At 47.2% G+C, this 25,183-nt stretch overlaps 1 protein-coding gene across 2 annotated transcripts in view; it reads left to right on the top strand.

The window, feature by feature from the left end:
* Window positions 1–261: 261 nt before the first annotated feature.
* Window positions 262–25,183, top strand: part of C1QTNF12 (C1q and TNF related 12) — a 219,915-nt gene continuing 194,993 nt past the window's right edge. The window contains exon 1 of one of the 2 annotated variants that reach the window (XM_069610094.1): window positions 262–2,512. In XM_069610094.1, the coding sequence (XP_069466195.1) occupies window positions 2,345–2,512 (168 nt within the window). In that variant the 5' untranslated portion in view covers window positions 262–2,344. The remainder of the gene's footprint in view (window positions 2,513–25,183) is intronic. The other variant, XM_069610093.1, reaches the window with a different exon arrangement.

The raw sequence follows: 25,183 nt of genomic DNA, 5'->3' as shown, positions 1-25,183 counted from the left end.
ACTCTCAGCAGCAGAGTGCATTAGCTCATCAAACTGGGCCACTTTGCCCAAAAGAAATCGCCCAAGCGCGCTCAGATTCTGTTCTGGCCCTTCGGGGTCTGTCCGAGAGTCCGGGCCGAGCCGCTGCCCCGTGGTCCACTCCCGAGCATCGGCTGCCTTCTCTCTTGACAGCAGAAGGAGACTCCCCCCTCAGCCGTCTCCCATTGGCCCGGGGTACCGTCTGGGAACCGCTCCGCGCCCTCCCACTTTCCCTTAAGTGGGATGGGAGCTGTTCTTCGCTAGCAATCCGAGGAGGCAGAGGCCGAGAGCAGGCAGCCCAACCTACCGCGTGGGGAAACCTGAGCGAGGCGGCGAGACCAGCAGCCCTCCCGACCCAGCCTGAGGGCACCGAGGGGCACGGAAGGCGGGAACGCAAGGAAAAGCCCAGAGCGGAATCATACCCCACACTGGCCGATACCAAAGGGCTCAAAGCAGAGTCAACAATCAAAGACCTGGACCGCAGCAGCTTCGGAGCCGTCTCGTGGTACCCTGCTTCCCCAGGGGTGTCAGACTGATGGAGAACTGTACATGACGTATGTTCTAGGGCTGCAGGTACAACCCAGCAGTTCAAGGAAAATATAAGCGCTGGTGCTGCCTGTCGCACTATACGGAAACTGTCTGATGGGTGCTTTCGCTGTCAAATTAGAGGTCTCGCCGCCCTGCTGAGGTGTGCACAGAGTGAAAAGATAGCAGCTCCGAAAAGTGCTAGTGCGGTTCCATTAGCAGAATACCAGCCCCGCTGGGAGGTGCTAGTGCTGTCTGAATAAACGTGGAACAGCCCCTTAGAGAATTGCCAGTACTATCCCAGTAACAGAGCAGCATCTCCGCTGAGAAGGGCCAGTGCTTTGCCATTAACAGAGCAACATCTCCGCTGAGAAGGGCCAGTGCTTTGCCACTGACAGAGCAACATCTCCGCTGAGAAGGGCCAGTGCTTTGCCATTAACAGAGCAACATCTCTGCTGAGAAGGGCCAGTGCTTTGCCATTAACAGAGCAGCATCTCTGCTGAGAAGTGCCAGTACTCTGTTAATACATACATCCTGTGCTATTAAAAGCACAGAAGTCCTGTGGGGAAGTGACTGTTCTGTCCCATTAAAGGTTCCAAAGCCCGGTTGAGACGTGTTTGCACTGTTCAATTGAAATAAACGTGCAAGTGCTCGGATCTGATTGTAGGTGCTGATGTCAGTCTGTTAGAGTTGGGATTTGGGTACATAAGTAGAAGAGGTGGGGGAGCAGTACATGTTGCTTCACTGCTTCTATATTGGCTTAAGATTCATTGCGTAGGAGCGGCCCCCTGCAGTCCCAGGACCGCCCTGACACTGAATAATACACGGAAGGTATCTGTGTGCGATGGAGCTGCTCTACTGCCCTTCCGATACCACTCCCATGTAGTGTCTGCATTTGGACCCCTAGCAGCTGATCCTCAGTGCTGGGCTCTTGGCGCTATATTCTGAATGGTGGATCGTCAGTGCTGGACTTTTAGCGCTGGACGCTCGATGGTGGATTCTCAGCGCTAGCCTCTTGGTACTGAGCTCTTGGCGCTGGACTTTTGGTGCTGAACTCTTGTCGCGGAACTCTCGACAGTGGATTCTCAGCGCTAGACTGTTGGCACGGGACTCCTGGCGTGCGTTTCTTGGAGCTGAAATCTCTCAGTTGGCGACTGTCGTGGTCCTGAGGACAGGCGACCAGCCCCACGGACGGGTGCCCTCATTGGCCAGCGCAGTCTGAGTTGCCATCGCCCATTTGAAGTCGCAGCGGCCATCGTCCAGTGACTTTTAATTAAAGGCTCTGTATACGTGCGGGGGTGGGCAGCCATTGTCTCCAAAACGTCCCTATTTGGGTGTGTAGGAGGTCTCTTGGAGACTTCGCTTCAGTGGGTCTTGTGCCACCGGTTGCAGACCCCTGGATTGTTCCTGCCACTGTACCCCGAAAGGTCACCACTGGATTGATGAGCTGCTCTGAAAGGGCCCTGTCCCTCCCGTCCGTGTTTTTGTGAACCCTAAACTACTTTGGAGCAGTCCAGGCTCCCTCGCACGGCCCCTCCACCCCCCATTTTCTCCGACAGGTCCAGAGAGCGTTGCCCCAAATCTTCCCCCGCGCCAGGGCTTGGAGGAAGTCCTTGGTGGAGCCTCTTACTGTAGAGCTCACCTGGCTTTCCGTGTACCACACGACGCTCCTTTGCTCCCCTCACCTTCCCGAGCCCCTCACCCCAACCCCCAACCTCTCATTTAAGCGGTCCTTGAGCGACTCCATCAGACCGGACCAGGGCAGTGTCCCAGCCCGCGCGGCCCACCTGCCACTTGCGCTATGAGGTGTTGGGTGCTGGCCGTGGTGGCTGGCGTCCTTTGGGAGCACCTCGCCCTGCTCCAGGTAGTGGCCAAGAAGGAACGCAAGAAGGTAAAGGAGCCGAACCAGTACCTGCTGCCGCTCAACGCCACCCTCTCCAACAGCGAGGAGCTCCATGGCTACACCAAGGTAAGAGACACCGCCAGCGTCTGTCCTGGGGACGGCGTGTGCTCGCGTGTGCGCTGCCACCACCCAAGCCCTGTGGTGTATACACACATGGAAACACTGAATGCAAAGAAAATATACCAAGGGCTGCGCCGTGTGTACCCACTTGAGCACCATGTACACGTGGTTGTGTCATAGCGACTCGCAAGAGTACCCTTTTTATTGTAATACATAGAACAGGCGCGGAGGGCGGTGTGATGCATGCTCACACATGTGCTCTAGTCTCCACATACATAGAGCCATGGCTCTTCGTGTACCCGTTTGCATGGTATAAGTTCGCATATGAACACACACTATATCGTGTGGAGTGTACTCACAATTTTACAATATTTTCCACATATATGGAACACACACCGATGGCTGTGAGGTGCGTACTCGCATGGATACAGTAGATGTTCCGTGTTCACGCTCTAACACATCCTGTGAGAGTTTTGAATGTGTACTCACATGTGTGTACTACGGTACAAATACAGAGAACTGGACAGTTTATTCGCCCATGTACACTGTTAACATAAATAGAACATGTCTGTTGTGTGTACTCACGCGAGTGCTTTATCCAGAGAGATATGTAGAGTTCACATCAGGTGTACGATATTCACATGTGTGGACTATGTCTACAATGGGGCCATTGCTGTCTGCACATACATGTGTACATGTGCTCTTTTGGGGCAGCATACAATGAGATATTTGCTGTGTTGTTTATTTTCAAGTGTACAGTTTTTTGTATATGTGCAGAATTTACATCAAGGTCTGTGTGTAGTATATTCACTGAAGGGTACATCATGCTTACATGTGTGTGTTTGTATTATGAACTGTGATGTGCATAGTATGGTTGAACATGTGCTTGTTTCTGCAATGTGCTCTGGTGTGTATATCATGCTTTTATATGTGTGGGTGGTGTGCATGTGTACAGCATGCCCACAGATGTGAGTTGTGTACACTCTGATGTGCACATCACTTACACAATGTGGCTTGTCGATATTTATGCATGTAATGCGATGTGCACAGCATGCATATATATGAAATTGAAATATCCTGGCTAGGCACAATCTTCACGTGTGTGTGTTTTTGTGGTGCTCTGCAATGTGTACAGCATGCTTATCGACGCCAGTGGCCTTTACATAGTGATGTGTACATATGATTATCAACGTGCATGGTGTGCACTGATCGATGCAGAGCATTCATGAAGATGCAATCGATGCATGCTTTGTTGTGGAAAGTATGCATATGTGTGCATGTTTGTGTGTGGCGTGAACATCGATGTCCCGATGACTATAGGTATGTCATGTGCAGCGATATACACAGCATGTATATTGGTGTGCGTGTGATGCATACATTATGCTTACAGATGTATGTGGTATATATCCCAAGTGAAATCATGAGATGTGCATGGCTGGTGCTCGTGTAAGATGGCTCAGTGAGATGTGGGTGTGACCTCCGCTAACAAGATCAAATCCCTTTAGGGACGACTCAGATGTTCATCCTTGCAAGGTCAATCGAGTCCCATTAAAATGGATAATAACACCTATTAACACATCAGGGGTGTTGCTAGGTCTGGAAAAGATCCGGGGCTATGCTAATGTTGGGACTGTTGGGACTCAGGGCTAGCTAGCCTTTTGGCTGCAACCCCTGAGTTTCTATCCGGGGCTACAACCAAAAGACCCGGGCTATGACCCCCTCAGCCTGCTGAGCAACGCCTCTGTAACACATAGAGAACGTTACTGACATCCTCCCAGCCAATCATCATGTTGAAAGTGCAGTCAATAACTACTGGTATTGACTGCATTCTGATTTCAAAAGCAGACAGGGTAACATAATGCAATTTACAGGCAAGATGTCTTTTAACAAGACACATCCTGTATAGAATAACCTGTTTTTTTCACTGCAACATCATATTTGACATAGGAAAGAAAAAGGCAAACATGGAAAACGCGTTCAATTTCTTATAGAGAAACCGCATACTTTTACACGACCCCTAAGGCATTCTCATGTTAAACCCTCTCCAGTTTGACTAAGTTTGCAATTGAAATGCTTAACTTTTGAAGAGAACCTTATTTAAATACTGCAAAATAAAACCACATTCAGTTGACCAACTCTGTCGATTGCGTGCTAACAGCCTTCTAGAAACACTTGTGTACAGGCGCGTTATAAATGATTTAACATATCATGTCATTATAGAACTTGTGAGGGGTCATTAACACTTGGGAGAATGACCCCTCCCTCGGTCTATAAGGCTATATTATTACAGCATGAGTATGACATTAAGCGACTCATAAAAACGAGAGACTCAACTGGCCTGAGTCAATGGTCAGGCTGAGCCATTGGTGAAATAGGATAATCTCGGGCGTAAGGCGGGCGCTTTATCAAGGCCGCACTCGCCCCACCCTCCTCATACAGCTGTTCACGTGGATGTGCTCGTCACACTCTCTAGGACAGTACTCAAGGGTTACTCAGAATAATGCTGTTAAAAGTGTTAGTATTAACTAATCTAACAGTACTCCATTTCAGACCAATAAAGGGTTAAGTCGACCCTGCTGGTATTTGAACCTGTACATGTTTCTTCACATTGTATTCGTCATGAACGTGAGGAATGGTATGGTAATGTTTATTTATAAAGCGCCTATACACAGGCAAGTGTTTCAAGGCGCTCAAGGAGGGAGGGGACAGGGGAGAAAAACAACAGTCGTTCGGAGCCCTTGAGTTTCTGAATGATGTCCAGTCTGCCCAGGGCTGTGTAAGTGCATGAAATACAGTTAACAGTGAAGATTACAACAAATAGGTCTGACGACGATTCTGAAGTTTTTCCAAGAGCATAGGGGTGCACCATGCAGGGAGGGGAGACAGGCACGGAAGGACAGAGGGTCATCAGGCATGGTACCGATCGATCGGATCATGCAAATGCACAGACGGTACACGCGGGGGGCGGGGAAGGAAGACAAGTGCAGGGGGGAGGGAGGAATTCAGATGCCCTAGTTGGTCGTAAGCTGGGTAAGTGCTGAGAGATGCCAATTCTCAAAGGGTAATTGAGGAGTGCAGAGGCAGTGAGGCAAGTGCAGGCTCTGAGGTAAGTGCTGGAGGAATGGCGGGAGTGTCCTGGGTACCTGTGAGACTCTGAGGGGATCCCGGCGGACAGTCAGCAGGAAGGTGGTGAGATAGCTTAGTAGACTAATGCATCCTCTGCAGAGATCTGTGTGTAAGCTGAAGGTCGAAGGGCCCCAGCCTCTCACCCCTTTGAGGTCAGTGCAATGAGTATAATTGCGTTGGGTAGTAATTTCCACTTATTAACAGTGGCCAAAGCACCTTCACACCATTAAGTGTCAATACACATGAAAAGACAATCCGCAAATGCAAAAACAGGAGGGCACTATGCATATAAAAGAAGCGCCACATCCAGTTCTGAGAGGTCTAGTGGGTTGGCAGGAGGACGGGGAGGCATCATGGGTGATCGAACAATCCTGAGTCATTCAATACAATGACACCTCCCTCTTATAGTAGAGGTAGTGTTTGCTGCCACAGGTTTATAATCTGTATATGGCAGCCTTCCCAACTCTGCAGTCATTTTTATAGCAAGGGTAGAGGGCTAAGTTAGACATGCCCAGAGTGGATCCGGTTAACTGATGTTTATCCAAAAATCTCTGCATATCTCGCTCAACACACTGAACTATCTTCCCAGCATAACTTCCATCTCTGGCTCATCAGCAGTGCAAAATATTATTAGCCCCTCTAACACTTAAGATAATGAGGGAATCATTTTCCAAGCTTTTTCCATTGGTACAATTTTAATCAAGTGGACTGGAGAAAATGTTTGTGGGTCCCCTCAGCATGACTGCTGTGCCATTACCATTGCAAAAAGGCCAGATCCAGTAAAAAATGAGACCGCATCTTGTATTGTTAGTCGGCTGTAAATCTAATGCCTGCTATGGCGTTAACTCCATGCAAACCTTGCTGTGGCATTATTATATTGCAAACCCTGCTCTGGCATTGGTCCATTGTACACAGAGGTAACGCTACATCCACAGCAGCCAATAGTAAAAAGTCAAAACAAATACAGTACTTTAGACAGAGCTGGACAAAGGAAAGTTTCCCTTCTTCTCCAGTCCTTGAGAGTGGAATTCCCAGCAGGCTTTTTATGTAGGGTGACCGAATTTAAAAAGTAAAAAAACCGGAACAGGGCAACTAACATAAAAGTAGGACTAACTCTTGAAAGTGGCTGTCAAGGCACTATACTTCATTAGCGATTGGACGAGAAGGAGATTTAAGTCTTACTGTTGTAATAAACCCATATTATAATTATTTTATCACAAACTACCACCATCTTAATTCGGAAAACGCAACATTTCTTCTCTGTCAGATTGTGCACCCCTGTCTGCCAGCTATGAAGACCAACTACCAAAAACCAGGACAACTGCATTTTCCAATGCAAAAACTATCTTGAGAAAGGGGGACAGAGCACCCAATTCCGGGACAGTCCGGGCAAAACCAGGACATCTGTTCACCCTATTTGTATGCAGCAGTATAAGCTTTGGTGCTCATTCATACTTTTAAGGACTTCTATGCTGAAGGCATAGATCCACCAACTTCCATCTGGTAACTTGTTATGTCGCTTGGCCATTCTTTTTCTGATTTGCAGTGCACCGCGCACAAGCAAGCGACTTAAGGAAATCAAGACTAAAGGGTTGAGGAGCAGGGACACAAGGGATGTAGGTGAGAGGAGGCAAGGTGCCAAGCTACAGGTCAAAGAGTGGATGATGACCGGATGGAAAGATAGGCACAGCGAAGCCCCCCTCACAGCTCCTTCAGGGGTGGCGTTCCAGGGGCCTAGAAACACATTGCATTCATAAACTGTGAGGGACTTGCGGTCCAGGGCAATTGTAATAAAAATATATCATGTTAGTCTTGTTGGTCCATCCTCGGGTGGAGGCGTGTTTGAACAAGTTCAGTTTAGGGCTTTTCAGTATTTTAAGTGCTTTTCTTGGCATCGCAGTGTTGCTGGCACATTGCTCCATAGTTTATCTAGGTCCCATGCATGCCAAAATGTTTCCCCCCAGGTGAAGTTTTTTTAGAGGTGGGAAGGCAGCGTTGTGTTTTTCAACCAACCTGAGGCTCCTTGTTGGTTGGTAAAGGTTGAAGTTTGCCTCGTGCGTGTTTGTCCAACATGTCTGACACGTGCCATCTTATGCAATGCACTAGATATCTCGAACCTGAATGCTTCTGTCTGTGTCACGGTGGGGTCCGATTTCCCATTCGATTATGTGGTGACAATTTGAGCAATTTATATACGCTAAGGACCTAATTCAAAGAACGTTTAGCATGCAGAAAAGTGAGTTTGCACTGCAAGAGGACTCTTTGCACTTCACTGAATTAGGCCCATTTACTGCAGTGCAACGAGTAATTTTGCAGTGCAAAGTCACTTTGCTCCACGCTGTGAATTAGGCCCGGTGCAACAAGCTTTTTTGCAGGGCAAAGTCACTTTGCTCCGCACTGTGACTTAGGCCTGATGCAACAAGTACTTTTGCAGTTCAAAGGCACTTTGTTCCGTACTGTGAATTAAATTAGGCCCGGTGCAACGAGTACTTTGGCAGTGCAACGTTACTTTGCTCCACACTGTGTATTAGGCCCGGTGCAACAAGTACTTTTGCGCTGTAAAGTCGCTTTGCTTCGTGCTGTGAATTAGGCCCGGTGAATTAGGCCCGGTGCAAAGAGTACTTTTGCAGTGCAAAGTCACTTTGCTCCGCACTGTGAAGTAGGCCCGGTGCAACGAGTAGTTTTGCAGTGCAAAGTGACTTAGCTCCGTGCTGTGAATTAGGCCCGGTGAATTAGGCCCGGTGCATCAAGTACTTTTGCAGTGCAAAGTCACTTTGCTCCGTGCTGTGAATTAGGCCCGATGCAACAAGTACTTTTGCAGTTCAAAGGCACTTTGTTCCACACTGTGAATTAGGCCTGGTGCAACGAGTACTTTGGCAGTGCAACGTTACTTTGCTCCACGCTGTGTATTAGGCCCGGTGCAACGAGTACTTTTGCAGTGCAAAGTCACTTTGCTCCGCACTGTGAATTAGGCCTCATGCAAAGAGTACTTTTGCAATGCAAAGTCACTTTGCTCTGAACTGTGAGTTAGGCCCGGTGCAACGAGTACTTTTGCGGTGCAAAGTTGCTTTGCTCCGTGTTGTGAATTAGGCCCGGTGAATTAGGCCCAGTCAAAGAGTACTTTTGCAGTGAAAAGTCACTTTGCTCCGCACTGTGAATTAGGCCCGGTGCACCGAGTAGTTTTGCCGTGCAAAGTCACTTTGCTCCGTGCTGTGAATTTGGCCCGGTGAATTAGGCCTGGTGCAAACAGTAATTTTGCTGTTCAAAGGCACTTTGTTCCGCACTGTGAATTAGGCCCGGTGCAATGAGTACTTTGGCAGTGCAACGTTACTTTGCTCCACGCTGTGAATTAGGCCTGGTGCAACAAGTACTTCTGCAGTGCAAAGTCACTTTGCTCTGCACAGTGAATGAGGCCTGGTGCAAAGAGTACTTTTGCAGTGAAAAGTCACTTTGCTCCGCACTGTGAATTAGGCCCGGTGCAACGAGTACTTTTGCAGTGCAAAGTCGCTTTGCTCCGTGCTGTGAATTAGGCCCAGTGCAAAGAGTACTTTTGCAGTGTTAAGTCACTTTGCTCCGCACTGTGAGTTATGCCCGGTGCAACGAGTACTTTTGCGGTGCAAAGTCGCTTTGCTCCGTGCTGTGAATTAGGCCCGGTGCAAAGAGTACTTTTGCAGTGCAAATCACTTTGCTCCACACAGTGAATTAGGCCCGGTGCAACAAGTACTTTTGCAGTGCAAAGTCACTTTGCTCCACGCTATGAATTAGGCCCGGTGAACAAGTACTTTTGCAATGCACAGTCGCTTTGCTCCGTGCTAAACGTTCTGTGAACTAGGCACTAAGGGCCGGCTTCATGGAATTGTTAGTGCTAAATGGGACTAATTCATGGTGCAAAGAGTACTTTTGCAGTGCAACGTCCCTTTGCTCCATGCTGTGAATTAGGCATGGTGCAATGCGTATTTTTGCAGTGCAAAGTCACTTTGCTCCGTGCTAAACGTTCTGTGAATTAGGCCCTAAGGCCCTGATTTATGGAATTATTAGTGCTAAATGGGCCTAATTCACAGTGCAAAGAGTACTTTTGCAGTGCAAAGTGACTTTGCACTGCAAAAATATACCTTGCACCACTCTGTGTATCAGGGTGTTTGTTGGCAGTGCAAAGCCAGTGCAAAGATTTCATGTGTTTTTCTTTGGTGTGCTTTTAAGCTGCTGGTTCCATTCAGCTCGTTCTCTCTCTCAGAGAGCAACACATCTCTCACGTGTTTACTAAAGCTGTTTAAAAAGGTGGCTGTGAATGAACAGTATTCGACAATATGCCAGGAGGAGAGCTCAGCAAATTAAGCTCTTGTCTCAGATACCTCTGTGTGATCCCGGAAGGGTAACTAAGTACTTGATCTTTCGGAGGCCAATACATTGAGTACCATTTAATTAGGTAATAATAACAGTTATAGTGCTTAGAAGATTAAGGAAGAACTATACACAAATATTATGTTGCTACTAGTCTTTCAAAGACGTGCGTTTATGATGCATTCTCCATTCAGAAAATGTGGAGGCAAATGCTCTATGATTTGTTGTTTCCACACTTTGGTTGTCATTGTAGTGGAGCACTCTTATTGGGGGTGGGCAAGGCTTTATAGTGTTGAACAGGAATCATGGCGCGCATTATTCAAATATTAGCTCCAATCACTCGGAACGCAGAGCTGACTCCTGAGGTGGTTTCAAATCAGCCCCCTAAATGATCGTTTCGACTCATTTCGGCTCTTAATTTGATTCAAATAAGTTTGGACTACAGGCCTGTTTTGGTCCACCCGAATCGAATTTGAACGGAGGCCAAATAACAGAATTACACCAAGTAAAGTTACATTTAAAAAATCTAAGGGAGTTAAGCGAAGAGAGTAAAAACACCTGTACACAGTTTGAACCGTCTCGAAATAGCAGCAACTCGGGAGGATAGCTCAGGGGCAATATGCTCTCCTTGGAAGCAAGACGACACGGAGCACCACAGGTTCGATCCCCGGTCCGCGCTTAGAAACTTCTGGGTATTAAGCCCGTTATGAATAACCTAACCTATCATATCATATCATAGCAACACTTTTCTTTTAAAGTTGCTGGAATATGGCTTCGAATCTTTCAACTCGTTTCCAGGTTCAGCACCCAATGGTTCGAACCCCTCCAGCCGCTTCAAATATGCATTGTAGCTGAAGGTTTAGATGGGATGAGAGCCAGTTAACCTTTTCCAAATGTCTGTGGCTATGTTTCGGTGTCAGACATTGCATTTTTGTGTTGTTGATGCCAGCTGGTGCGTGGCATTACCAGACAGTCACCCACGAATGGCGCCAATCAGTAGGAAAACAGACTTCATTGGTAAAGAGTGTGATTGCCTATTCTATGTAATCTTGCATGTGTGTAGCGCCTACTGCCATAGTTCTGATGCGCATACCCAACTGTCTGGAAATCTTTCCCTGTAGGCCAGTCCCCCCTCCATTAGTAGGCCGGGGTTCTCAGCAAGTGTTTATCGTTTGTACCTAGTATGCGCCCAAGGCCGGTTTGAATATGTGTGTTTTCAATTATTGCCGGAACCGTGTGTAATTTTCTGGAGGATCTTGCGTTGAGGTCCCAGAGTTTCCAGGGTCGGGGGTCCTTTCACCCGCAGGGTTTATTTTACCTCGAATTGTTTGAGCCAGGCGTGGTGTCGGGTTTCTGGTCCAGGTAAAGTGGACAGGACGAAAGGCGAGCCTGTTTATATGCAGGGCTCCTGCACAAGATGGCCCACTGCACACTGCCTGGGTCTATTAAATGTGTTATTGGGGCCAGTGACTAGTCAGTGAAACATTAGATGCTATTTATTTAACGTCCATTGCTATGGGCAAAGCTGTGCTAACGCTGTCTCAGGTTGTCAAGGTTCGGTGCGAGTATGGGATCCAGTCCTAGTTTTCTCCGTGCCTGCTCAAACTTTCAATCTTGTGTTTGGCATCTGTACCGGGCAAGACAGCGCGCATTCAAGGACAAGTAGTTCCATGGCTCTCAAATATTCCATGCCGGCTGTGAGTGGCTTGTGAGTCCTGCTTCTCTCTTTGCATTCTGGGACTTGTAGGCATGCGTGCGTGTCTGTACTGAGTAGGACAGACACATTGCAGGATAGATGGTCCAATCGGTTTCATATTGTCCTTTGGCAGAGCTGAGATAGCCATGCAATCCTGGTTTTCTCTTTGCATTCTGGGACTTCCAAGGACACATTCCAGGGTATGCATTCCCAGGGATTTCATAATGTCCTTTAGCAGGCATGAGCAGTTCATCTAATCCTGGTTTTCGCTTTGCATTCAGGGGCGTGTAGTTCTTTGTGAATGTCTGCTTTGAGCTGGAAAAACAAGGACACATTCCAGGGTATGTATTCCCAGCGATTTCGTAATGTCCTTTAGCAGGCATGAGCAGGTCATTTAATACTGGTTTTCGCTTTACCGCCTGGTTCTTGAAGTCTGGCATTTATAACAGGAGAGGTACATGAACAGTACCGAGTCGTTAAGAACAATAAGAGCACTTCAGCGAGAGAGAGAAAGAGAGGTTACTTAAGATCTGTGATACTAGTATGACTGGTGTGGCGGCCATGTTGCCCCTGGCCATTCGCCAGCTAACTGTGGAACATCTTTCAAGTTCTGCTTCACTTTCATGGAGCAGGAGCTGTCATCGCCCGTTCTGGTTTGAAATTTAGTGGAAAAGTTGTGGCTGCTCTTTGTAGGGGATTTCCCCTGGAGTTTGCTAAGGGATATAATGGTGGTTGGGGGTGGGCTGGTCAATGGGGTGGGTGGTGTGTAAGAGGAGAGGGGATCGAAGCATCCTGTCTGCACCTATATTAGGGTTAACAAAAGGATTCAATGTCTTGCCTCAGAAAGATAATGTGTGTGTGTGTGGGATGGAGGTCAGTGGGGTGGTCGCCCGCCCCCCCCCATCCCTTCATAGAGTGACAGGGATTGTGAGAGATCCCCCTCATTTCTTGCCTTCAATGACCCACATAATCATCGTCCTTTGATCATGTTTGACCTTGGACAGCTTTACACACGGACCAGTTACAAGAATGTCACGTCAGGGCTGGTGAGGGGCGGGGAGTCAGGAGGGCTGTGAGAGGGGTGTGCTGGATAAGGGGTGGGGGAGGTAAATGAATTAGGACACCGAAAAGCCCGGTATGGCTGAGGAAAGTCAGATATCGGGTCACAGTGTGCATAGAAAGAGATTTTATGGAGTGCTGGTGATTCTGAAAGGCCAGTATGACTGAGGAAAGTCTGACATTGGTGCAGTGCGCGTAGAAAGTGATTTTGCGGCATGCTGGTGATTCTGAAAGACCAGTATGGCCGAGGAAAGTCAGACATCGGTGTACAGTGTGCCTAGAAAGAGATTTTATGGAGTGCTGGTGATTCTGAAAGGCCAGTATGACTGAGGAAAGTCAGACATCGGTGCACCGTGTGCGTAGAAAGAGATTTTATGGAGTGCTGGTGATTCTGAAAGGCCAGTATGACTGAGGAAAGTCAGATCAGAGTTGCACAGTGTGCGTAGAAAGCGATTTCATGGCGTGCTGGTGATTCTCAAAGGCCAGTATGACTGAGGAAAGTCAGGCCTCAGTGCACAGTGTACATAGAAAGCGATTTCGTAGCTTGCTGGTGATTCTGAAAGCCTAGTATGGCTGAGGAAAGTCAGACATTGGTGCACAGTGTGCGTAGAAAGAGACTTCATGGCGTGCTGGTGATTCTGAAAGGCCAGTATGACTGAGACAGTCAGATCATGGATGCTATGTTATGTTAAGTTGATTTATACTGGGCACCACTACCATTTGCATGGTCTGCAGGCGCTCACGTGGCTCTGTAATAAATTGGGTTGGGTGGGTGAGTGAGGGTAGAGGGATAGGGTGGAGGTTGTGCTCTTCGGTTGGTGCTTGCATGTGACGAATCAACTTTCAGGACATGTCTATGTCGTGCGGTGAGCATAAGAAAAAGTGTGTGTATTAGCCCCATTCGTTTTCCGGAGGTTTAATCTACCAACATTCAATTTCTTTTTAAAGTTAAAAAAAAAAGTCCAGGGGAGCGCACACCCACCCTGCGGATGGTTGAATTCTTCACATTGAAGAACCAGGAGAAACTGATGTCTGTCGGCTTTCTGAGTGTGTTTGGATTTTGCACACTGGGTTTATTGTGTCTGTAGGGGCAACATCCAGTGTCTGGATTGTTTTTTTGCGTCAGATTGTTCTTTTTGGTGGATGTGTGGGTTGTGTGTTTTGTGTGCAGTATGGCGGACCCGTTAGGCTGTGTGAGGTATGTGTAGGGTATACTGGAGAGGAACGAGGAGCTTAGGTGGTTAGTGGTTAGCACAATTTGTTTTTTTTTCATTTTTTGTATTTTAGGATCAGTGCTGTCCCTTGATTGTCTTGGGTCTGCAGTGATAGTTGTGGGAGTTGCCTGTTTTTATACTAGTCTCGGTGAGTTGAATAGCCAGGATTTCAGTCATTTTCTGAAGATGAGGTGATTTTCGGTCGTTCTTATTTCCTTCAGGGTTGCGTTCCATAGTTTGGCTATCAGACAGGAGAATGTGGTTCCTCCAAATTTCTTTTCTTCATAGTGTTTCTTTTAGATTTTGAGGTTGTTGCTTGAGCTTAGGTTTCTTTCTGGTTGGTAGCAGTTGATTTTGGTTTGGAGGAATTTGACTCCTTGTCAGTATAGTGATTTATGAGCGATACAGAGGGCTTTGATCATTTATTTTACTGGGGATCAGTGTAGGCTTCTCAGGGGTGGTGTGATGTGATCTCTTCTGTTTAGTCTCAGGAGTGTCCTTGCTGTGGTATTTTGGATGAGTTGGAGTTTTTTGTGAGATGTTTGGGTCTTGGGTTGAGGTTATCTTGAAGATGAGTTGGAAATCATCTGTGTAGTTGTAAGCGGTAAGTGTGTGTGTTTGAATGAGTTTCATTAGGAGGACATGTAGATGTTGAAGAGGAGTGAGAAGAGGCTAGAACCTTGTTGTACATCACAGGAGATGTTTTGAGTGTTAGGTAATAGGTAAGTTCTTTCAGTTTGGTTAATGAGGAAATACTTTAGACATTGGAGAGCAGAGTCTTTTATGCCGCATTCTTCCAGTCTCTGGATTAGGGTTGTGTGTCGGATTGTGTTGAAGGTGGCTGATATGTCTAGTAGTATGTGGGCTGATTGAGTGCTATTGTCTGCATTTATTTTTAGGTCGTCCCATATGGATAAAAGTGCTGATTATGTTCCTTGCATGGGTCTGAAGCTGAGCTGGAAGTGGTTGAGAGTGTGGGTAGAAAGAGATTTCTTGGCGTGCTGGTGTTTCTGAAAGCCCAGTATGGCTGGGGGCAGACAGATCCTGGGTGGACAGTGTGTGTGTTTCATGGCGTCCTGGTGACTGTGAAAGCCCAGTATAGCTGTGGGCAGACAGATCATGGGTGGACAGTGTGTGTGTTTCATGGCGTCCTGGTGACTGTGAAAGCCCAGTATAGCTGTGGGCAGTCACATCAAAGGTAGAGTGTGTGGGTAGAAAGAGACTTCTTGCCATGCTGGTGGTTCTGAAAGCCCAGTATAGCTGTGGGCAGTCACATCAAAGGTAGAGTGTGTGGGTAGAAAGAGATTTCATGCCATCCTGGTAACTCTGAAATCCAGAGCCAACTTTAGGGATGGGCCGCCCGGCGACCTCCTGCGGTGCCCTGCATTAGCCCCCCACCACGCAAGTTCGGGATGGGTGGTTGGGTGGGAGGCTGTAAAGGTCTCCCCCAAGTCTGTAAAGATCTCCCCCAAGTTGGCATGGTCAGAGAAGGCATGGCAGACGCCCTATTGAAATTAAACGCGCTTTGCTCGCAGGATCTGAGCGCATTTAATAACAATAGGGAGCTGATCACCCCCTATTGAACTATTTTTGTTTTTCCGTTCAGGGCGCTGCGGCCGCTAAGGCCAGCCCTGCTGGAATCCCAGTATGGCTGAGGGCAGACGTATCGGATGTGGACAGAGTGCATAGGAAGAGATTTCATGGCATGCTGGTGCCTCTGATGAGGGCCCGATTCTCAACTGGGTCTTAAGTACCAAAAAGGTCGTTAAAAGTGTTAATGACCTTTTTGGTACTTAAGACCGATTCTGAAGGTGGCACATTCTTCCGGCGTTGGAATGAATGCCCCACTTTCGGAATATATGTGGCGGTTGGTAGGATGGGTGGGAAACCAACCTAGCGACCGCCACATTCGTAACCTGCCACTTAAGACAGGTATTCTTGTGGCACTCCTCCACTTTTAAATGTTCGCTAAAGTGGCATACATATATGGTAGCATTTCGGTGGCGGTATTGTGGAGGAGCGCCACTAGAAGCCTTGTTGCAGTGCAGGGTGTATATGAACACTTTCATATACACCAAAGTAAGCAGCTTCAACGTTGAATCCTGCAACGTTGAAGCTGCTCACTTTGGTGCATACGAACACCCAGGCCCACTTGAGAATAGTGGTAGAGCCTGGGCGTCCTGATTTAGGGCAGTGAATCCTGCTCTTTAGCACGTTCACTGCGCCAAGTCAAGAATCAGGCTCTGAAAGGCTGGTAAGGGCGAGGGCAGTAATGTCATAGGCGGACACTCTTTGTAGAAAAAGATTTCACGGTGTGCTGGTGCTGCTGTCCGAGGTAGACTCAATCGAAAATCAGAATTACCTTTTTGGACTGAAATAAGCTTGTGGTGTGCTCATGTGTCTTTGTGTCTGTGTGCTCAGGCTCCAATTAATATCCCTGGATTAGAAAAACTTGAGCTGGCAGGTTCCGTTTTGTCCGTGTGACTTCTTGTACTGGTACTGCTGTTGCCAGTGTTGTATTTGTTCTTCATCAGGGCTCAAGTCGAGGGTACACGCGAGGGGGCGGAGGGGGGAGTTCAGCCGCTTCTTTCAGAGGGTGGACTCAGTCCCCCCCCCCCAGCTAAAATGACAAACATTGAATGTCCTCTTTAAATTTATGAATTAAAGCCAACTTGAGGGATCGAACCACAGTCATCAGGTTTAGAGCCTGATACTTAACTGCTGCACTATAAAACCTGATGAAACGTAAAACTGAAGGGGAAATGTCCCATTTCGCTACTGCAAGTTGGGGGGAAACATGTGTATTGGTTCTTGTAGTTTAAAACATGCACACCTTTATACATTTTCAAAAACACTATTAGAAGAAAATATCCTCTTGGTTTTGTGGGTATGTTTTGATTTTAGGAAGGGCAATCACGATTTGTCCTGTGCAATTTGGATGGGTACGCAAAGCCAATTTAATGAAATGTGCATATTGCACATTGATATGCTAATTTATGTGACGTCACATCCCATTGCGTTTGTTGATGAGTCCCCCCCGCTTTAAATGTTAGGACTTGACCCCTGTTCTTCATGCATGGACCGAAGTGGTACTATTGCATAAGCTGCGTAGGTTTTCTGAGAGAGAGTGAAGCTTGTGCTGCTACCCATACAGGACCTGTCCTACATGCGTGTGCGTGTGTGTTGGTGTATGTGTGTGTGTGTGTTTGAGAGAGAGAGAAAAAGAGAGAGAGGGAGGGAGGGAGAAGGGGAAGCTGGCAGCGTTGTTGTCCGAAGTGGACCTGTCCGACCTTTGTGTGTGCGTCGTCGGTGTGTGTGAAGTTTGCAGTGCTGTTTCCCACACTGGACTTGTCCTACGTGTCTGAGAGAGCGAGAAAGAGAATGCGATAGAAAGCGAGAGACGCGCGCACTGCTGCAGCCTGCCCAGGCTAGAAAGGGAGGTTGGGCTTTTACTCTTCTGCCTTTTTTCTTCTTTTTTTCACATGTGAGGAACTAGTGGGGTGGCAGAGCAGAGTTAACAACATTTTTGTGGTGAGCGCTGTTTCGGTTTCTCGCTTCCAACCACGGGCAGATTTGCAGGCTGTGTTTAGAGCTGTCTAGACAATTTTCACACCCGGCACTTGCCGGTTATAATGATTTTGGGAGAGCATTGCCCGCGGCTGCTACTGTGCACGGAGACAGACTCTGGGCCAGAGGGTGCATTCAGGCGTGTCACTCGATGTGTCTGTCACTGGTGAACTGAGAGCTACGTCACATCCTGTGATTGGTTCTTTAGCGACCACAGAACCACCAGACAACGTTCATGGAAGACTGTGTTTGCAGTTTCCGCTTTAGAAGACACTAATAAACAGAAGTAGGTCTGTGGTTGAGACAAGTTAGGCCTGATTTCATAGTATTGCGATTGGTACATATCCATTCCAAAGCAGCATATGCCCGTTAGTCTGCCCCCTCCCCCGGCCCCCCACCAAGGTGGTGTTAGCCCCCAACGCAGCCGATCTGAAGTCCCCACTAAACTATCCAGTCAGTAGCAGCGACATGCAGGGTGTGTGCAAATAGTACACAGCCGATAAACGAGGACTCCACTTTTAACAAGGGCCTGGCAATTGCTGCATTTCTTTGTTAGCAGAGGCCTGCATATGCATGCATTTTTAGACAATTTAAGGTGTGAGGGGACGTTAGTACTTGCATGTCAGGGGAGTGATTAGTGGGGTCGTTTTGAGAGAAGACAGTTCATTCTTAAGTGTCTGGTTTCAGACATGAAGGGGAGAGTTAACTGCTTGTAACATTGATGCTTCACCAGAAGGGTCTCTCTAGAATGTGTGAAGAAGTTAGACGCTCCCCACAAGTAGGGTTCCCCCCCCCCAACAGTGTCTGAAGTCATCCCCTCTCCCAATATTTGAACGTTAGCCCGCCCCCAAAATGTTAGTCTAGTTGCTCTCATGTTAAGGGGGGGGGGTTAGGTATGGCACTTGCACTTAAGGGGAATAGTTGCAAGCCCCTACCACGAACGGGATTTGCCCGCACCTAACTTGAGTGTGTGGAGGAGTTGTGCATGGTTGCTACACATCTGCTGGTTGTGAGGCAGTGACGTGTTCAGTTCTTTTGCCAGTGCAGGGCCGACACACTCTGGTCTGTTGAGACTAACACATGAGCCGTGACATTTAGGGCCACAACGGACAATTAATTAGATTCCTGTGACTGTGTGTTGGCCCTCTAAGCAATGTTATGACTAGTAGGTGGCAAAACTAGTTAGCATGAGGTCATCTCATTCCTGATCACAATGAACAAGAGAAATGCCTTGTATCAATTAAAACATCCAGCTGCAGGACCTGCATATATGGGAAAGAGCTATCGACATGCCAAGCCTTTACATGTCTCAGCTGGTGGGATGCCACATAAAGTGTTCCTGGTCATGCCTTCTCTGAAGAACCCAAGATGTTGGAAGACCTGACACTTGGCTCGGCCAATGTACCTCGGGCATGAGCTTCAGCACCCCTGCTTTAACAATACTGTGTTCCCGTGCAGATCTGGGGATAGATAGAGCTCATTACTGACCTCAAGCACCCTCTTCTTTTCCAGCACTGAAACACACACACTCACTCACACACACGCACGCACACACACACACACACACCGATACACATCACACACACACACACCATACACATCACACACACACACACACACACACACACACACACACACCCATACACATCACACACACACACGCACCATACACATCACACACACACACACACACACACACACACACACACACACACACACACACACACACACACACACACACACACAGACAGACACACACACACACACATCACACACCATACACACACACACTCACACACAAACACATACATCCACACATACACACACACACACACACACACACACACCAGCCACATCACACATCACACACACACACACACACACACACACACACACACACACACACACACACACACATCCACACATACACACACACACACCATCCACATCACACACACACACACACACACACACACACACACACACACACACACACACACACACACACACACACACAGAGACACACACACACACACACACACCACACATACACACACCACACACATACATAAACACACACACACACACCTGTACCAATGAACTTCAGTCTTCATCTCCAACACCCATAATTCCCAGTACTTTGGACCAGACTCAGCCCTACTTGCATCACTCCATGATATTTTGGTACTTGGACACTGGGGGTGCTGCTCAGAGTCTGCCACTACACCACAGCTCTGACCTACAGCCCTGCCCATTTTATTCCCATACTTAGATTGTATGTGCAAATACAGGGGCCTCTGTTTCAGTCCCTGGTTTTCGCCGTTTATTTTGGTGGGCTGTGGTGTTTGCCTTAGGGCCACTCTCTCTATTCAGAATTGATGCCCACCGTTTGTGCTTTATCTGGAGAGCGTGGGAAGGAAGCCTGCTCGGCTGTGAGGTAATGGAGGCGGCATCTATGGTCATTCATTCTCGGAATCAGTGGCACTGCACATTTGGTATCACTACATGTTCAATACATTGCTTTTCTTAAAATTGAAAATGTTGGCTTTAGTCATTGCTCCCCATCCATCACTAACGTAGCTGTGTGTTAATGTTAAGGGAAACAGAAGGGTGGCGTCCTACCACATATATTTAGTCCCTTTACATATCCATTTTCTGTAAAGACTTAACCATTTGGCATGCTTAGTATAAAGAGAGCTGTATAGCTAAGCTAACTCTTATACAGGAATGGTGAGCAGACACACTCTTAAAGATACCACTTTACCTTATTTATTTAGCCAGTGTTCAGAGGTGCAGATTCAGTTCCACATTGTGTTCACATTCCAATTTCAATATTTCATTTGTATTCAAAATCATATAAAACAAGAACATTAACTTAACCAACAGATACGTAGGAGAACATTTACAAACAAACATGTACAATCACGTGTTGAGCAGTTTCAGAGTCGTGTAAACATGTGTAGTTAGCCTCAGTGTATAACATATACAAAAGAATAATCTTGAGTTCTTTCACAGGGCAACTAACTGAATAGTAAAAAAAAAGATAGTCAAAATCAAAAGCAAAAGACCATTCTTTCTAACATTGAATGATTTGAAGTTGACTGTGGGAAAAGGACCTAGTCGTTGGTTCATGGTAAGTCAACCAGATGATTGACAGGGCTCAAGCATGCTAGCAGGCCTCCCACTTTATCTCACAGATGCTTTGTCAGAGGCCTGGCAAGTTTATGTGAGGAATAAATGCTCAAGTCTTGATCAGAAAGGGATGGAGAATTTGATCGAAGAAGAGTTCAAGTGATATTACCTATCAACTCTTACTGCAGAGCCCCATGTGTTCATGGCAAGAAGATGTGTGCCACCCGTATTGCCACTGCTGGCCGTGGTTTGCTTTGCTGTAAGCTGAGGACGTGCATAGGAGCATCATATGCGCTGCAAGCATGCTCAGCAGGTCATCCTAGGCTGCTTGCAGATACTATTCTGCGATTCCTTCCAAGCTCTTCCGGGTTTCTGCCTCTCAAGCCTTGCAATATGATGCCTGCGGCGCATCATCGCACGCCCTGATGCCTTCGTGCTCCGGCACCTTATAAACAAGCAAATAAATAAATAAATACATCATTGATGCCTCTTGTGGCTGAGCTATGGTCAGCTTGAGCTGGAGATGTGACCGGATGGCTTTCCAGGCTGCTGATAAGGGGTTCTCATTGGCTGGTGGAGGCTCATGTTGCCTGCCTACAGAAGCAGACTGCCCGCTAATAGGTTTTCATGAAGTTTGCTATGTGTACATTACTAGAAGGACTGCTCAGGGGCTTTGTTGGCTGGTGGCAGACGGCCAAATGGCTTCAGCATAACTCGATTTCCTGCTAACCCCGGAACTTCTGCATATTCATGGCTAATAAGGTTCTCTGATGGAGTACACATGGTATTTATTGTTCCTTCTCATACACAAGTTGCATTGGATAGGGTATATGCCCAACACCGATAGGGGAAGTGCTCCCATTTAGCTTTATAATCTAGTGCATGGGTCTGCAACCTGTAGATCTCCAGTTATTTTGGACTATAGCACCCGTGACCCCTCACCATTTACCATGCTGGCTAGGTCTATTGGAATTTGTCATCCAAAACATCTGGGGAGATTGATCTAGTGGAAGCTCCCCGAGGGGTGCCGGGAGACCCATTATCCTTCCTGTGTGTGAACTCCCACAGTCTTAGCCTGGAGTTGTCGGCTGGAAGAAAAATTAGATTAAGTGGTTTGTCCAGAATTATAGAAACGTTGGTGTCAAGGTTCAGTTTGGAACCGCAGGCGTACAGGCTGCTACAGCCTGAGAGGTGAGAAAGTAACCACTAGACCAGACATCTTCCCTTTTCGCTGGATTTGAGCACAGGCATAACCCCTTCATCTGGAGTGTTGGCTGGTCGGCGGGAAGAGGACCCCTTAGCCAACAAGGTAGTGTGCAAGGGACACAACACCCATTCTGCAGCCTCTAAGCACTTGGCGTAGAAGCTGGGGGAGGAACACAGCTGGACTTTCTGTGCTGGGAGCCCGATTATTTGCTGAGGCAAAACAAGAAATATCATGTGGAAAAAAACGACCATAACAACATCTGCTTTGCCCTTTTAAGCGGGAAAGTGTAAAGTCATGAGAGAAGGAATGTAAAAGTCTATAAATTCACATTGTGTGATGGAGAATCGAAAAAAAAGGTTACTTGTAGCACATAGTCTCTGAGGAGGACATTTCACCCAGAGGCGGAAATGTAGGGTGACCCAGACATTCTGCAGGCGACAAACACAGATTACCTTTGCCCATCAGACCCTAAAAATCCAGCCATCCCTGAACCCCACATGACTGTGTGTATCAGACACCGACAAATGAAGGTAGATATCCCTGCTTGAAGATCCTCACAGTTGGCCTCAGTCTTCTGTGCTTGATGTCAAGGTTCCCTTCTAAAGTCCTGACTAGGTTCTCCTTTTCTGGCATCCTTTTAGTATCGGTGTGAGATTTTTTTTTTTAATCATAGGTTTTCTAAAGAATTTGAACCTGAAATTCATTTGGGAGATTCCTTTTGAACGGATACTACAACATTGTTAATGGTGAGGGATCATGGGAGCTGTAGTCCCAAACAACTGGAGAGACAAAGGTTGCAGACCCCTTATTATGCATGCTTAAATGTCAGTATATTTTTCAGTTGAGTAATAATGTAGATTTTAGGGTTGGAATTTGATTGAACTTCACATTTCTTTTTAATTCCAAATCTCCACCTTAATTATTGTTATTGTTTGAAATTTTACCATAGTACACATTTGCCTCCTCGAACACTTCAAAAAGAGCAGGAAGGGGTTCTTATGGAGTCTACCCTTTTTTGCAAGATTGCTTCAGCTAGATTTGGTGAGGATCCTAACACATTGCTTGCTAGGGTTTAGTCACCCTGTCCCAACCTACAATGAGCTGCTTTTAAATCTTTAAAAAACGTTGCTATTACTTTGATGGTTGACAAAACAAATTTGGACTTAAAATTCAGTAGAAATAAACAACCAAATACAAAGCACAGCTTATTGTCTTGTGCGATCCCGATTGTCAGCCGGTTGGAAGAGCCTTTTAGGATGTATCGAATAGCTTTTGGCACACCTTTCGGGACACCTGTAGAATTATGGAGCTGCTCAGAAAGAAGAGGCGGAGGCTGAGAGTTTTGATGGAGAGAAGCAGGAGGTCAAGAAAAGCCACTTACCACTGTGTCTTAGAGCAGATTACACAGGCCACTTGCTCCTGACCCCGATACTCCTGCCTACAAGCTCCCCTACCCTTACACTCCTACATGATCCAATTTCTTGCCTCATGTAATGATGTCCCATGAGCTAGAGAAGGTGGAAGTTGGTCCATGAGCGAGCAAAATTTGGAGCGTAAAAATTTGGAGCGTATGGGGACATTATTACCTGTTACCCACACAAGTACCCAGGGGTGTTGCTAGGTCTGGAAAAGATCTGGGGCTATGCTAATTTTGTGACTGTCGGGACTGGGGGCTAGCTAGCCTTTTTGGATGTAATCCCTAAGCTTCTATCCGGGGCTACAACCAAAAGACCCAGGGCTATAGCCCCCTCAGCCCCTCCCTAGCAACGCCTCTGCAGGTACCCCTTCCATACCATCAGAAACTCCAGGGGCAACACTTAGATTCCTGCAGCTGGGAACACCGACACAAGACAAGCTGTTCACTTCCTTGTTCAACAGAAAATAAGCAGTTCCATGTATTAAGCATTACAAGTTCCAAACACCTTCACCCTCTGCTTGAGACTTTAGCAGTTGTGAGCCACTGAACCCTTGCAAATGCTGTACCAAAGGCGAGCTTTGAACCTCATAGCTGCAGAAGTCCTTCTTTTTTGCATATCCCTGGCAACTGACCTAAAGCACAAGTCTAGGCCTCCCCCCATCCCCTTGCTACCCCTGGCACCTCATCGATAGCTGGAATTATGATATATTGAGGTGCCCGCCTGAGCTGCAGTTTAAATGCAACCATTGATCCTTTTGGCCTGTGGTAAGTTCTTCCTGGCTGTTGACCCAAGACATGGTCACAGCTGCCAGTATCCCAGATCCATGCAGACCATGCAAGCATTCATTCCACTGTCAATGCTGTACTTCTCTGATTCCACCTTGACTCAATTGACACCTAAGCAAGTGTCCCTTTTCCCCAGCCCCCTTGATCACAGCACTGACCTGCTAAATGTATACACTTAATGGGCTATATTTTTTTCTCTGACAAAGGTGCGTCTAGCCTCAGTCTCTCTCATGGTAGTTATCCTATTCCCATCCACCACAGCATGTCCATTCGTGCGTTGGATTGGACTTTAGATGCTATATTTTGGATAACTTGCAGCCCTTTCATGTAAACCAAAGCTCCATGAGCCTGCATTTGAGCGCCATTTTCCCATAGGAGGGAGCAGGTTCTCTCTTTAATCTGTGGATACATGGTCAACAAGTTCCACCAGATGGAAGTATAGCAAAATGTAAGCAATGATGTGTTAAAAAACACGTCATCATTTACCTTATTTCGAGACACAACTAAACTAGTATGTTATGCGATTGGTATCACATTCCGTGAGCCAGTGAGAGTTGCAGCTTCCCCCCAAATATGTTCACACTGTAGGGAGCAGCCGTGGGGCCTGGGGGTGTCAATAGTGCACACACTGATGTGTCACACGCGTATTGGAAAATATTCGAGCCCTAGCACTTACTTTATACAGTGTAATCTAAGAGCACTTCACAAATACAAACACCTGTTTTATAACTTTACTCTGAACATGACCTAGGCCGAAACACTATTTGATACGTCCTGCTTCAGAGGCAATGTTAGGCGCTGGTGATTTTCAGGAAGCCTTTCTTTCTAAAAGAACAGGGTGATGATTACTTCCGCTCAACAGTGCGCTCATAAAACATCTGCAAACTCCTTGCATGGAGGCGCACTTCTCTGCGCCCCAGTGACTCCAGTCCAGCCCACCTGCTCCTGGACACATGCAGTGTACTCCCACCTACCCCACACACTGACGGCCCAAACCCCTGCCTCCACTGCAAGAAGGGACCAAGCTAAAAGGAGACTTCAAATCATCCTTTGCAAATGGTACTCTCATGAGGGAAATGTCACCCGCCTCACTGTCCCTGCCCCCCAAACTCACCCATGCCTCAGGGTCTGG

Source organism: Ambystoma mexicanum, chromosome 8, assembly GCF_040938575.1.
Source record: "Ambystoma mexicanum isolate Mex_15411 chromosome 8, UKY_AmexF1_1, whole genome shotgun sequence".
NCBI classification, from domain to species: Eukaryota; Metazoa; Chordata; class Amphibia; order Caudata; family Ambystomatidae; genus Ambystoma; species Ambystoma mexicanum.
This window is presented reverse-complemented; position numbering and strand designations above follow the sequence as displayed.